The sequence below is a fragment of the Neovison vison genome, chromosome 2 (genome assembly GCF_020171115.1).
Source record: "Neovison vison isolate M4711 chromosome 2, ASM_NN_V1, whole genome shotgun sequence".
NCBI classification, from domain to species: domain Eukaryota; kingdom Metazoa; phylum Chordata; class Mammalia; order Carnivora; family Mustelidae; genus Neogale; species Neogale vison.
In genome coordinates, this window is record NC_058092.1 from 6,805,533 (window position 1) to 6,818,402 (window position 12,870).

At 46.0% G+C, this 12,870-nt stretch overlaps 1 protein-coding gene across 1 annotated transcript in view; it reads left to right on the plus strand.

Moving 5' to 3' along the window:
- SLC25A33 (solute carrier family 25 member 33) overlaps positions 1-10,367 on the plus strand; it is a 36,158-nt gene extending 25,791 nt beyond the window's left edge. The window contains exons 3-7 of the mRNA XM_044237104.1: positions 1,219-1,296; positions 3,088-3,188; positions 4,828-4,894; positions 8,016-8,296; positions 9,457-10,367. Of these exons, the coding sequence (XP_044093039.1) occupies positions 1,219-1,296; positions 3,088-3,188; positions 4,828-4,894; positions 8,016-8,296; positions 9,457-9,659 (730 nt within the window). The 3' untranslated portion in view covers positions 9,660-10,367. The remainder of the gene's footprint in view (positions 1-1,218; positions 1,297-3,087; positions 3,189-4,827; positions 4,895-8,015; positions 8,297-9,456) is intronic.
- Positions 10,368-12,870: the final 2,503 nt, after the last annotated feature.

The following is a 12,870-nucleotide window of genomic DNA, read 5'->3' on the forward strand; positions in this document are numbered from 1 at the left end:
CCAAGGGTTGGGGGAGTGGGGAGGGTAATGGGGAGTCAGTATTTAATGGGTATGATTGCAATTCAAAGAGATGAAGAAGTTTAGGAGATGAAGTTTAGATGATGGTGGCACAATATTGTGGAACTACTACACTGAACTGTGCACTTTAAAATGGTAAATTTGTATGTGTATGTTACCATGATCATTTTTTAAACAAATAAAATCTTTTAAAAAACAATCATGGTAACAATAAAAAAATAAAATAATAATCAAAAAAACAATCATGGTAACATACACGGTACATACATACATGGTAACTTGCACTTTAAAATGGTAAATTTGTATGTGTATGTTACCTGGGACTCGATCCCAGGACCCTGGGATCACGATCTGAGCTGAAGGGAGACACGTAACGGACTGAGCCACGCAGGCGTCTCTGTTAGCATGATTTTTAGAAATTAAAAAGACACAGTCTTCCCTTTGAACTTGAGATACTGTGCTTTGCTTTGGCTTTAAAAAACATTCATCCAGCCCTTGAGAATCATTTGGTCTTTCTATTCTGTGGATCCCTGATTGGGGCCCTTCTACAATAAGTAAAGATCTGGAAGATAGGACTATTAGAAATAAGGAGTAAATCCAAAAGAAATATGATCCAAATAAATCTCAGAACCTTTTTCTCAGTGAATTTTGTTATCATGAAGATGTGATTCCCTGGATCAGCTGCTTTTGCCACTTGCTCTTCTTGCCTCGCTGAGATTTTAGCATGTAGTGCAGACCCTGAACATCTCGGTCCTTCGTGAACCAGGGAAAAGGCTTCTTGCAAACAGGTCAGACTGGTGCTTTTTTCTTTTTTTAAAGATTTTATTTATTTATTTGACAGAGATCACAAGTAGGCAGAGAGTCAGGCAGGGTGGTGGGGGGAAGCAGACTCCCTGCAGAGCAGAGCGCCTCATGCGGGGCTCAATCCCAGGACCCTGAGATCATGACCTGAGCTGAAGGCAGAGGCCCAACCCACTGAGCCACCCAAGCACCCCAAACTGGTGCTTTTGAAACATGCTTTTTCACTGTAATGAAAGCATCAGCCTTCTGATGCTGTACTGTACATGATACAATCAGATAAGAGTCTGGGGTCTTGTAAACATTCTGCTCTGTATTTACAGAGCTGATGTGAAGGCTGATGCCTCGCTGTTTTGCATAGGCCCTGCCTAAGGATTTTAAAGGTCTTCTTTCATTATTCAGGTCAATCTTGGAGAAGGAGGGACCAAAGTCACTTTTTAGAGGCTTGGGTCCAAATTTGGTTGGAGTTGCGCCATCAAGGTAAGCATTAAACATTCAGCTGGCTCGCTGCATGGAATATCTAATACTCCTTTTGTACTGAAGTGCAGTATTGCTAGATGGCCAGTTTCTTTTCTCTGTGGGATTTGCCTGGATGCATTTGACATACGGAATAGTGACAACTGCTGGTGTGTCTTTTGGTGTGTGTGTGTGTGAGAGAGAGAGAGAGAGAGAGAGAGAGTCTAGTTATTTTATTCTTCAGTGAAAATTCGTCTACTCTCATCTCCTGGAATCTTTTTCTAAACAGTCACCTGCTACTTCAGATAGCAGCAGTGGCCAGCAGTGTTGGCCTCACCTGGGGCTCGTTAGAATTGCGCCTCTTGGACCCTACCCCAGGCCTACACCAGCATCCACATTCTAGCAAGATCCACAGGTGATTCATAGGCACTCGGTAGCACTGAGCTGAAGCAATTTTAAAGGCTTCTGGGCTTTACTTTATTTAAAACATCCTTATTTCTGTATCTCTTTAAAGCCTGTTTGATAAAAGTGAACAGTGAGAGTGTGGGTGTGCAGCATATCTCTGAAAAGTAGATAAGAAGCTGCTTCTCAAAATTTGTGTCCTGGGAGGGGAGCTAGGTGCAGGGGTAGCTACGGTACTGACATTACTTTATGTAATACTCGGATAGACTTCAAAGAGAATTAATCTTGATAACAAAAATGAAAGTGTTGTTTTCTATAAGGTGAAGGCTAAAAGCTTCCTGGAATTCTTGCAGATTTGTGTTCTAGTTTATACACAAATCACCTGAGGATGTTGTAAAAATTAAGATTCTTAGTAAATCCTTTTGTTCCTTTAAAATTTTGTAGCATATGAGTTTCCTCTATTTAAAAATAAAAGCACTAGGCTGTGAGATTATATGGGGTCTGCATTATAAAAGATGGCAGACATACTGCATATGTAGAGTAAATAAAACCGAGTTGTATCTCCTTGTGGACAGTACTCATTTGGTGACACCTGTGCATCTGATGTAGCTTCCTGGCCGCCACACCCATTTAGAACAGTCAGGACCTGGAGAAGACAATACTGTTACATAAGGCAGTAATGACAAGTAGTCCAGAGCCTAAGTTGAAAAATACATTCCATGATTGATGCATTGGCCAGCCAAAATAAAGAGGCATTTCCCCTGGCATTGCTGGTGAAGGAGCGGGGAAAGTATGAACCAGCACCTACTCCCCAGCCCCAGTAAGAAAGAAGTCAAAAGAAGGGAAGCAGACAAAGACCGGACCAGAGCCAGGGCTTGGGGGGAGGGAAGGTACCTAGACTCCACCTACAGGAGCTGCAGGGTTGGGGGAGGCTGAGGCGTATTCACTGGGGGAAGCTTGATATGAAAATGTGCGTATGATGGTTGTTCCCTTCTTGATGCTGAGTCATCAAAAAAAGGGGGGGGCCAAATTACATATGATATAGTCACTGTGGTAGAAGGCGGGTGTGGTGTATTTTAGAAGTATTACAAATTTTAAAAGTTTCAGTATAGATTTTGGTGCTTAAAGAATTGACACCCAGAACGAAGAAGAATATACATGGATTTTGTATATTACTCAAGTCTTCTCCTCCTCAGTTACCATGGCCGCTTCTACTGTCACTGAACACGTTCTGAGGGACAGGCAGGAGCTTTCTGCAGGGGCCTGCAGCAGCTTTTGGTCTTACAGACCAGGTCAAGCTTTTGGTTACATGTGAACCTCCTTTCTCATAGTTTCCTCAATTTTTCAGAGGTTGCGGAGGGACGTGTATAGTGCCATGCCAATGTCCGTAGTGTTCTCTCTTTCTTCAAACAGGGCTGTGTACTTTGCGTGTTACTCCAAAGCCAAAGAGCAGTTCAATGGCATTTTTGTGCCTAACAGCAACCTTGTGCACATTCTCTCAGCTGGCTCCGCAGGTATGTGACCCCCGTGACTGGAGAGGAGTTTCTCGCTCTCCTAAAGCACGTGTTGTGCCAAACAGCTTTTTCCAGGAATTAGAAATTAGCTCTCTGCTTCTTCTGCATCTGAAAGCATTTTTCTGATGCTTTATGTCAGAACTAATAAAAACATGAATGTTTGCGAATAGTTTGTAACTCGGTTCCATTTTCTTTCACAATTAAAACTTTTATTCTCCCTCAAAATTTGCCTGTGCTCATGCATGCTGCTGGTGAGTGTTATGTTTCCTTTAAAGGAATATTAATGCGTTTTCATGTTTTTCTGTTTCATTAAGTTATTTTAAAGATGGAGCTCTTTGTGTGTGACTCTCCATGGTGTCCAGCTGGCATTTGTATCCCCAGCTGGGTTCTGTGACAAGGGCTCGGGGCTGTGGAGGAGATCTTAGGTGGGCTAGTGCCAGATCAGGTAGTACAGGAGTCTCCCCACTTACTATAGAAAATTCATAACAGGATTTGTTCCTCCAGAAATACTTGGGAAATAACCATGGACTTGTAGGTTGCTGAGAGAAGGCTCTGTCTGTCTAGGTACCATTTTATGTCTCTTGTAAATAGAAGAGTATTCTGGAAAACTTAAACAGGCACTCTGTGGAACTTTGCTGCCTCCTGCCAGCCTGTAAGGTTTTGTCTGCCTCTGTGACTCCAGATAAAAGTTCTCTCATCCTATCTGAGTAGTTATAGGTCACAATTACTAGACCCCAGGTAGAAGATGGCATATATATACAAAGCCCCTTCACACAAGAAAGGAGTTTCTACCAAACACAGAGCTCTGAGGAGGAAATGCAGAGTGGCAGAACAAACAGGTCGGCCCTCACTTGTGAGGGGGTAGCGAGTGAGCCGTAAGCTCTAAGCCATTCATTGGTTTTGTGACTTTTGCAAAATTAACCTAGAGGTAACATTGACAAATAAAGCAGGCCTGGAGGGAGTTCCCTAAGCCACTGTCTGGGGTCCCAGTTAATCTGCTTAGGACTGTGGAGGGGATGAGGCGTTCAGAGCTCACTGTGTGTCAGGCTGATACCACGGTACCGCTCTTTCTGGTTGGTCTAGAACAATGAGCAATATTAAGATGAGGAAAACTTGAAGAATGGTTCCTGTGAGCAGCTCAGTCTTTAAAACTTCCCATTTCCTGACACGATGAGTGAGCTACTAAAATGCGTATGTTCAAGTACCGGTAAATTCGGAGATTTAGTGGCTTCTGTTTTAAGTTTGATATAAGGCAACCTTTTGGATTAGATAACCAACTTTTTAAAACAAATTATTTCTGGACCTGAAGCTTATAAATTGAGTTTTAGAATAGTTTTCAGATTTATCATAGGAATTGCATTTACAGAAATACCAACAGCACCATCTACAGGTTAGAAAGACTAGACGGGGCTCTAGAAAATGGAGATAAATCTTTTAGGTCCAGCTTATCAAAAGATGTTACATTTTAGGGGACTGCACCTTCCATCTGCAGTCTGGAGCTGTAACTGCTTCCTACTCTTCCATTTTTATTGTGAAGCCGTTTAAATCCTGGTCTCAAAGTTTATCATATGAAATAGACAGCTTTAATAAGCCTGTGTTCAGTAATGACATTTTCTGTTTCTTTTTTTTCTTCTTCTAGCTTTTGTCACAAATACCTTAATGAATCCTATATGGATGGTTAAAACCCGGATGCAGCTAGAACGGAAGTAAGTTGTTAATTGTTCCTTCCTTAATATTCATGGAGATTTGCTGCTTCCTCCCAGCTCCAGTTGTGGAATGAGGTGTACAGAGCCCTTAGGCATCCCCATCCTTTTTTTCTCCTGAACATAAGCTATATGTAGAAACACTTTGTTTTGAGCTGCATGCTGCCAGCCACTGTGGGAAGATGAGGGCCAACGAAGTCAACACCCAGGGGGAGGCTGGAAGTTTGCCCACTCCTGACTGCTCCTGACTTCTCTCAGATAGTTGGTGGGTCTCTGGTCTTGGCCGACCCCACCGGCAACTGGAACTCTGTGGGTTCCTCCAGATGGCCTGTCTTTTAAGTAGGAAGATACCAGGGAGGGTCAAATGGCAAAAGGTCATTTTAATCTCCAAGGCCCTCAGATACACTGGATTTGACCCTTGGTTCTGAACGTTTTCATGCTGTGGATCCCTTGGGCAGCCTGGGGAAGCCTCTGCCGCGGCTTTTCACAGTGATCTTTTTCGAAAGCAATGGAAACTGGTTGTGGAAGTACGGTTGTCAATGTTGTTTGAAAATGCAATATAGTCATAAGCTTGTTTAACACAGTAAATAACAAGATCAAGCAGTGGCCCAATAACCCCCATAATATCAAAGACATGACGGTGATAAGGCACACTGTCATCGAGTCCTAAGAACCCTTGTGTAATGGTTTGGCCTGGAAATGCGGGGGGGGGGGCACTGGAGGCTTTCAGCTAGTCTAGCTGAAATCTAAGCGACCTGTAAAGAAGAGAGAGAAGCAGCAAGAATACCCGCCCTCCGGGACGTGTAGCCACAGGTCTGCTTTGTTTTTTCTATTGGTGTCAGATTCCATGCCCCCCCCCAATCTGTTCTGTGTGAAAGAACCTTCTAGAATCCATCAGATCTCATAATTTTGGACAGATTGCTAGCACATAATGCTTCAATGAATCTTGCTTACTCTGACAGTCAAATCCTAACTCCTGGGCTTAACATTCAAGGTCCTTTGCAGTTTTCTAAAACTGTCCTGTGCTCTTAAGCTTCCATTTCCTTGAGTGTGCTGTCCCTCACCAGGAGTTCTTCTCCCCCTCTAATTGCTCAAGAACACCTGCTTGTCCTTCAGGCTTCTGACCAGCATCCTCTCCTGGAAACCTTTGGTAATCACTCCCCATTCCAGTCCTGGTAATCATTCCTCCTTAGCACGCAAGTCAGCGAAGAGCCTGGACAGGCACTCTTAAATCTACCTCATAAGAGTCCATGCCCAGGACATAGTATTTTTTACCTTTTTTTTTTTTAATTTTTAAATTTTTTTTAATTTTAGAGAAAAAGTGTGTGAGTGGGGGGAGGGGCAGAGGTGAGAGAGAGAATCCTCGAGCGGGCTCCCTGCTAAGATATCATACCTGAGCCCAAATCGAGAGTCAGACGCTTAACCAACCGAGCCACCCAGGCACCCGAATGGACATTTTAAAGTTTTGTTTGGGGGGCTCTGTTAACCAGTCTTGAAACAACACGTATTTGTTGCATGCTTGCTATGTACTAGTCACTGGGGAAACAGCAGGAAATACGCCATGGGCCGTGCCTTCCAGAAGCTTACAGCTTCACCGAAAATAAAGAACTGTAGGCTGATGAAATAGGGGCCAGAACTGCTAACCCTCGAGGGTCCCTGATGCCATCCAGGCAGGGCGGGCACAAGAGGGCCTCCTGTGGCAGAGATGTCCACCCTACTGTCTGGAAAATAATGGGAGCGGGGGGCTGTGCACTGCACGGGCTTCAGGCCGAGAACAGTGTATGTGGAAAGTCTAGACACAAGCAGCCTCCGTTTCTGGGGCCCTGAAGGCAGGGAAGCGTGGTTGGAGTGTGCTGTGTGTGTGCGCGCGTGCTGGAGGAGGGGGTCACGGGAAGCCAAGGCTGCAGAAGTGCGCGGGTGGCGGGATGCAGCCTTCAGAACCCTGGCAGGGTCTTGGTGTTGGGCTTCGGGCTCTAATTTGAGGGTTGAGGGCTATGGAGAGCCATGAGAGCCGTGGTTTGGGTGAGTGGGGAACGCTCTTCCCCCCCAGGGGACATTTGACAATGTCTGGAGACTTCTCCAGTTGTCACAACTTAGGTCGGATGCTTCTGGCGTCTGGTGGGTGAAGGCCGGGGTGATCCCAAACATGTTTCAGTGCAAGGACAGCTTCCACAGCAGAGAACCATCTGCTGGAAAGTGTCCGTAGTGCCCAAATGGGGAAGCTCTCCATCAGAGGCTTTCAAGCCGGGCCGTGGCGTGGTTGGATCTGTCGTGGAAAGGCTGCTCCGGCTCGGGTGTGGAGAAGGAGCCTTGGAAAGACGCCGTGAAGAAGGGAGAGCCTGTCGGGATGGGCTGGAGCTGGGGTCGCGCTGCGCTTCAGCCCCGAGCGAGGGCTGTGTGGCGTGCTGTCGGGCCCTGGCGTCCCCTCTGCGTCCCCTCTGTGTCGGCCCGTTCAGGATCCTTCCCGTCACGAGCCCGGGGCAGCGAGCCTGAAGCCTTGAGTTAGTTTCTGTGTAGTGTATTCAGTGTTTATTATTCCATAAATCTAGAAGTAATGGAACCAAAACACACCGTCTGGAGACGAGAGTTAAGAAAGCTTTGCTAGTGTAAGCGGCCTTGCACTCGCTGCCCGCTCGGAACGTTGCTGAGGCTTTTCCTCGGCGGCTTGGGACCGTGTGTTCGCGCCGTGAGCGCCGTTCCGCCCGCGGACAGCTGCGTCCCGCTGTCCGCGCGGCGCTGGGCGGCTTCCTGCGCTCACAGGCGCGCTGGTGAGAGGGTGTCCCGGTCCGCTCGTCCGTCCTGTTCTTCGAGATGCGGGTGGCTGGATTGTGTGGCTGTTACGGTTTCCTCCTTGCCGAATGTCTTCCTGCGTTCGGCTCCTTCCGAAATCCAGTCAGAGGCTACAATCGGTGTCCACGACGCCTGCTGCGGACGCACGTACCGTTCTGTGGCCCGTCCCGTGGCCCAGCCGGCGGCCCGGGCTCATCAGAACACAGGACACGGAAGACACATGTCACCTGCCGTCTCATTTCTCTTTGTGCTCAGCGCTCATCTCTTCAGCTTGATCCGGGAGCCAGGCTCCTCCTGAGTGCGCCTCGTAACGGCTTTCCGTTGATCTCCACAGAGTGAGAGGCTGCAAGCAGACGAACACGCTGCAGTGCGCGCGCCATGTTTACCAGACCGAAGGCATCCGTGGCTTCTACAGGGGATTAACGGCCTCGTACGCTGGAATTTCCGAAACGATCATCTGTTTTGCTATTTATGAAAGTTTGAAGAAGTATCTGAAAGAAGCTCCACTCGCCGCCTCCACAAATGGGACTGAGAAAAATTCCACAAGTTTCTTTGGACTTATGGCAGCTGCTGCGATTTCTAAGGGGTGTGCTTCTTGCATCGCTTATCCACATGGTATGTTTTGCTTTTTCTTCCAGAACAGGAAAACAGCTGTGAGGTCCGTGTCATTGTCCTTACGTCGCGACCTCTGCCACTCACGCAGACACACGCGGGCCCTGAGGTGACGGAGCGCGTGTCCGCAGGTGATGTGAGCGGCGGCCACTCGCCTCTGCTCAGCTCCAGCTACTTGGGGCCAAAACGTACTGTGCAGAGTGTGGGCCCCTTGTTGTAGAACTTCGGGTGTTTTCAGAGAAGCCAAAAGTCTGGATTTATTCAAAATTCCTCAATTTAAAAAAATGGTATGGGAGCCAGCCCCCCCCCCCAAAAAAAAAGTCTTGGCTTCCACTTCGGACGGAGTGCTGAGTGAGGCTACTCTTGCTAAGTCTATTTTTTAAGGAATCAGAGACCTAAAGTTCCACTGACCTACTTTAAAAAAGAATAGCTTAGTTTATTGTACCAAGAAAAACAGGTTTTGTTTTCAAAAGCCTGCTGCCCTGTCAGCTGTGACGGATGTACGCGGTCACCTCCCAAGCAGGTAATTGAGCCCCTGTCACGTGCTGGGGCAGTAAACGGCCTCCCAGGGCTGAGGAACGAGAGTTTGAGGGGCCCCCCGTGGGCTGGGGAGACGGCCGCGTGTTGAGCAGGGACAGGTGTCAGGCCGCAGGGCGCCTGCGTCACGGAGGGCCAGGTGTGCAAAGGTTGGAAAATGCAGGAGGCAGCTTTTGAGCTGGAGAGAGCTGCGGAGGAGGGTTTTAGTAGGAGAAGTTGGCAGGTACATAAAAAGAGAGACTTTCTGATGATTTGCCATGCTTAATCCAAATTACACCTTCAGTGAAATTAACAGCATTCACTTAATTAGGAATGGAAAACCACAAACAATTTTAAAATGAAGTCCCATTCAAAGTAGGTTTTTACAATCCCTTAAAATTTATTTTGTACTATTGTCTGTATATGTAATATCCCTAATTGACCATTTCCCAGAATTAAAAAATGTTCTGAAAGGATTGCAGCTTTTTATTGGGTCTAAGGGACTTCGGCTCTCCAAGTCGAGCTGCGGTGGCAAATACCCAGAGATGTACATTGACGGTTACAGAGCCGTGGGCTTTGAATTCTCTCATTGCATTGCTTGGTGATGCGGTTGGTTTGTGGCATAAAGTGTGTGTTTCTCTCTGCAGAAGTCATAAGGACACGGCTCCGGGAGGAAGGCACCAAGTACAAGTCTTTTGTGCAGACCGCTCGGCTGGTCTTCCGGGAAGAAGGTTACCTTGCCTTTTACAGAGGACTCTTTGCTCAGCTCATCCGGCAGATACCAAATACTGCCATTGTGTTGTCTACCTACGAGTTAATTGTGTACCTGTTAGAAGACCGTACCCAGTAACAGGCCAGAAAATTGTGCTCTAGAATAAAATTGAAAAACTCTAGAGAAATTTTTTTTTCCATTGATGTTTAGAGTGTTTGAGACTAAAATAAACCAGGAAAGGCCATAAAATATGTGGCCTGTATCACCCGTTGGACATTTCCTTTTGGATTCATGTTTTCTGGAAGGTTTAAATTCATTAACTTTAATAGTTAATTATAACTTTTGTTTTTTTTAACTTAAGAGGATTCAGGATTAAGCAGCAGCTAAATTAAATCACGCTACTTAATTTAAGTATAAATTTGGTTTGTGTCCTCTTTTATGCTCACTGTGCTATAAACTTCCTGTATATACTTCAGTGAAACATGACCCTAGAAATGCAGAGAAAACCCGCAAAATCAAAATACAACTTGTTGTCTCATCTGACACTGCACTGCTGAACAGGTAAGATGTGTCACATTTTGGTGGCACTGGGTGGACCAGGAAAGACTTCTAGCCATTTTTCTTATCTGTACATTTCCAAGTCTCATGCAAGTTAAAAATTTAAGCCTTCAGGCTGCTGAGTTTAAAAAGTACAACTTTCTGATGCTAAATATTTTGAACTGTAAACATTTTTCTAAAGTTATCTTTTGTTCCAAGTTTGAACCAAAGACAGGAGTTTTAATGAAATGTTCAGTTGTCTTTTTTTTTTTTTTTTTTTTTAAGATTTTGTTTATTTATTTGACAGAGAGAGATTACAAGTAGACAGAGAGGCAGGCAGAGAGAGAGAGGGAAGCAGGCTTCCTGCTGAGCAGAAAGCCCCATGTGGGACTCGATCCCAGGACCCTGAGATCATGACCTGAGCCGAAGGCAGCGGCTTAACCCACTGAGCCACCCAGGCGCCCCGTAATGTTCAGTTGTCTTACTCCTGGACCTATTTCCAGAAATTAAGCCTGGTCAAGCCCAGGTACCTTGTAAGTGTCAGCTGTGAATGTGGAGCAGGGTGAATAATAGACCTTTCCTGTCAAGGTCTTTAACCCTGTTCTTGGGTCCCTGGCACTGGCAGAGAGGGACATGGCGCCGGGTTGACTGCCCACCTCTCAGAGAGTTCACTTTTGTTCTCACAGGAGGTGTGTTTAAATAAACAAACAAACAAACCTAGGAATGACAAATGACCAGAATTTTAGCCACACCCCAGCACTCCCCACTTTTAAAGGAAATTTAGTAAGGGACAGAAGGCAGGGAAGGGAGATGGCTTCCCATTAGCTCTTCCACTGGAATTTGCTTAGTGTCCGTTGAGGTTAGTTTTCAGTCTGAACATCTAGAAAGATACTGGATTCTAGTAACTGATGCATTGTAGTGTCAGATTCAGAGGCACCGGTGGGGATGAGAGTAGGGTATTTTCAAATTGTATTTAAAATGGAGTTTAATTTTGCTCACCTTTAGGCATGAAGGTTAGTTGGTGTGCTTGAGCTCACTGACAGAATTTGCTTCAACTGTCCACAGCTGTATAGAAGTCCAAATAAATCATTTTAGTCAAGCATCAGTGCTTGTAAACCACATGGCAGCCAAGAGATTGCTATTCCAGCTCAGTTTAACTGTTTGATAAGATAACTGTTAGCAACATCTTCCTATTTTAGTATTCATATTAAAACCTGAAATTTTCCTCAAGATCTGAAGGTTTAAAAATTAGGTTGCTTAATATTCTCGAATTTGGAGTGAGAATTATTTGAAAATAATTTTCATTTCTACATTCTTGAATTAATAAATTTGATGCTGACCTAGGATCGTTTTGCTCTCCGATTGCTTTTCCTGTACCAGGACATTGAAATGAGAAGGGGGAGCGCCAGAAGTAGGAAGAAAAGCAGGAAATTCTAAAGGGGCATCTCACATTTCAAATGGGAATTGTCACTGTTTGAGCTGTCCATGGCAAGGACCCATGATTTTCTTTTCATTATTATTATTATTAACATACAATGTATTATTTGTTTCAGGGGCACAGGTCTGTGTCAGTCTCACACAGTTCACAGCACTCACCATAGCACATACCCTCCCCAGTGTCCATCACCCAGCCACCCTGTTTCTCTTGTGCATAAGCTCAGTCACTGGGATTTCATTATTTTTAAGTCCCCGTATATATAAGACTTGGAAAAGCCCTCATTGCTTACCTCTGGGTGCCAAGCTCTGTGTAAGATGTTCTGTATTTTCTCATGTCGTTTATTTCTGCCACAACCTCATGAGGCAGGTGTTACCATGATCCACATTTTACAAATAAGAGAGGCCAGGGGTTTAATGACTTGCTTGAGGTCTGAGAGGGATGGTAAGTTGTAAAGTGGCTGGTCGTGGGTTTGCAGCGCTTGGGTAGATGAACATAAGTTAGAGGGAGCATCTGAGCCTGTGGAATGGTCTGACCGAAGCCAAGGTCCAGCAAACTGTTGCATTCACTCAAGGGTGATGAGCCCACAGGCACTACCACCGGTGAAGGTGCGATTGTACTGGTAACACCCAGGACACGGTGGTTGGGCCGCTCTTTGTCCGCCCTGTGAGTGGGACATCACAGTCTCTGAATCTTCCTTGGAAAGAAAATGGTACGTAAAGATCCGTGCCACACATTCTAAGGGAGGTTTCACTGCCATTTGTTCATTTGTCGGAGAGCCCCCGCTTGGCCAGAGAAAGGCCCTGGCTCTGACCCATGTGGAAGAAATAGCAGCCCCTCTTGCCAGCGCCTGGGTGCTGTGCCCTGCTCGTTGCCCTCTCTGCAGCTCCTAGGAAGACCGGGGCCTGTGAATTGTTAACAGGAAACAACGGTAACATTTGCTGCCAAAGAACCCCACGCTGGCACTGTCCACCACAGGCAGAACTCCAATCCTGACCTCAGAAACACTGGAAAAGCGTGGACACCGAAACATGTGTCATGTACGGATACGAATATTTACAACCAGCTGGGTTTCTGTTTTCTTTTTAGTTATGAAAGTAATTTAGCTCAAGCCATGAATGAAACTGGCACAAAGTGAATCTTCCCTGAATCCACGCCCCTGCGGAACCGCGGCTCAGCGTTGACAGTCCTCAACTTGGGGAAGCACACACGTGCTAGCAGTGTCTTCATTCAAACTTCGTTATTCCTAAAATCACTGTGCACGTTCCCTTTATTTGAGCCGTGTCCTCCTGCCAGGCCAGCACCCGTAGCCCCCGCCTTGCTTTCCAAAGTTCGGAGGTAGAGCTGTCCTGAGATGCATTGGACCTCGCCCCTCTG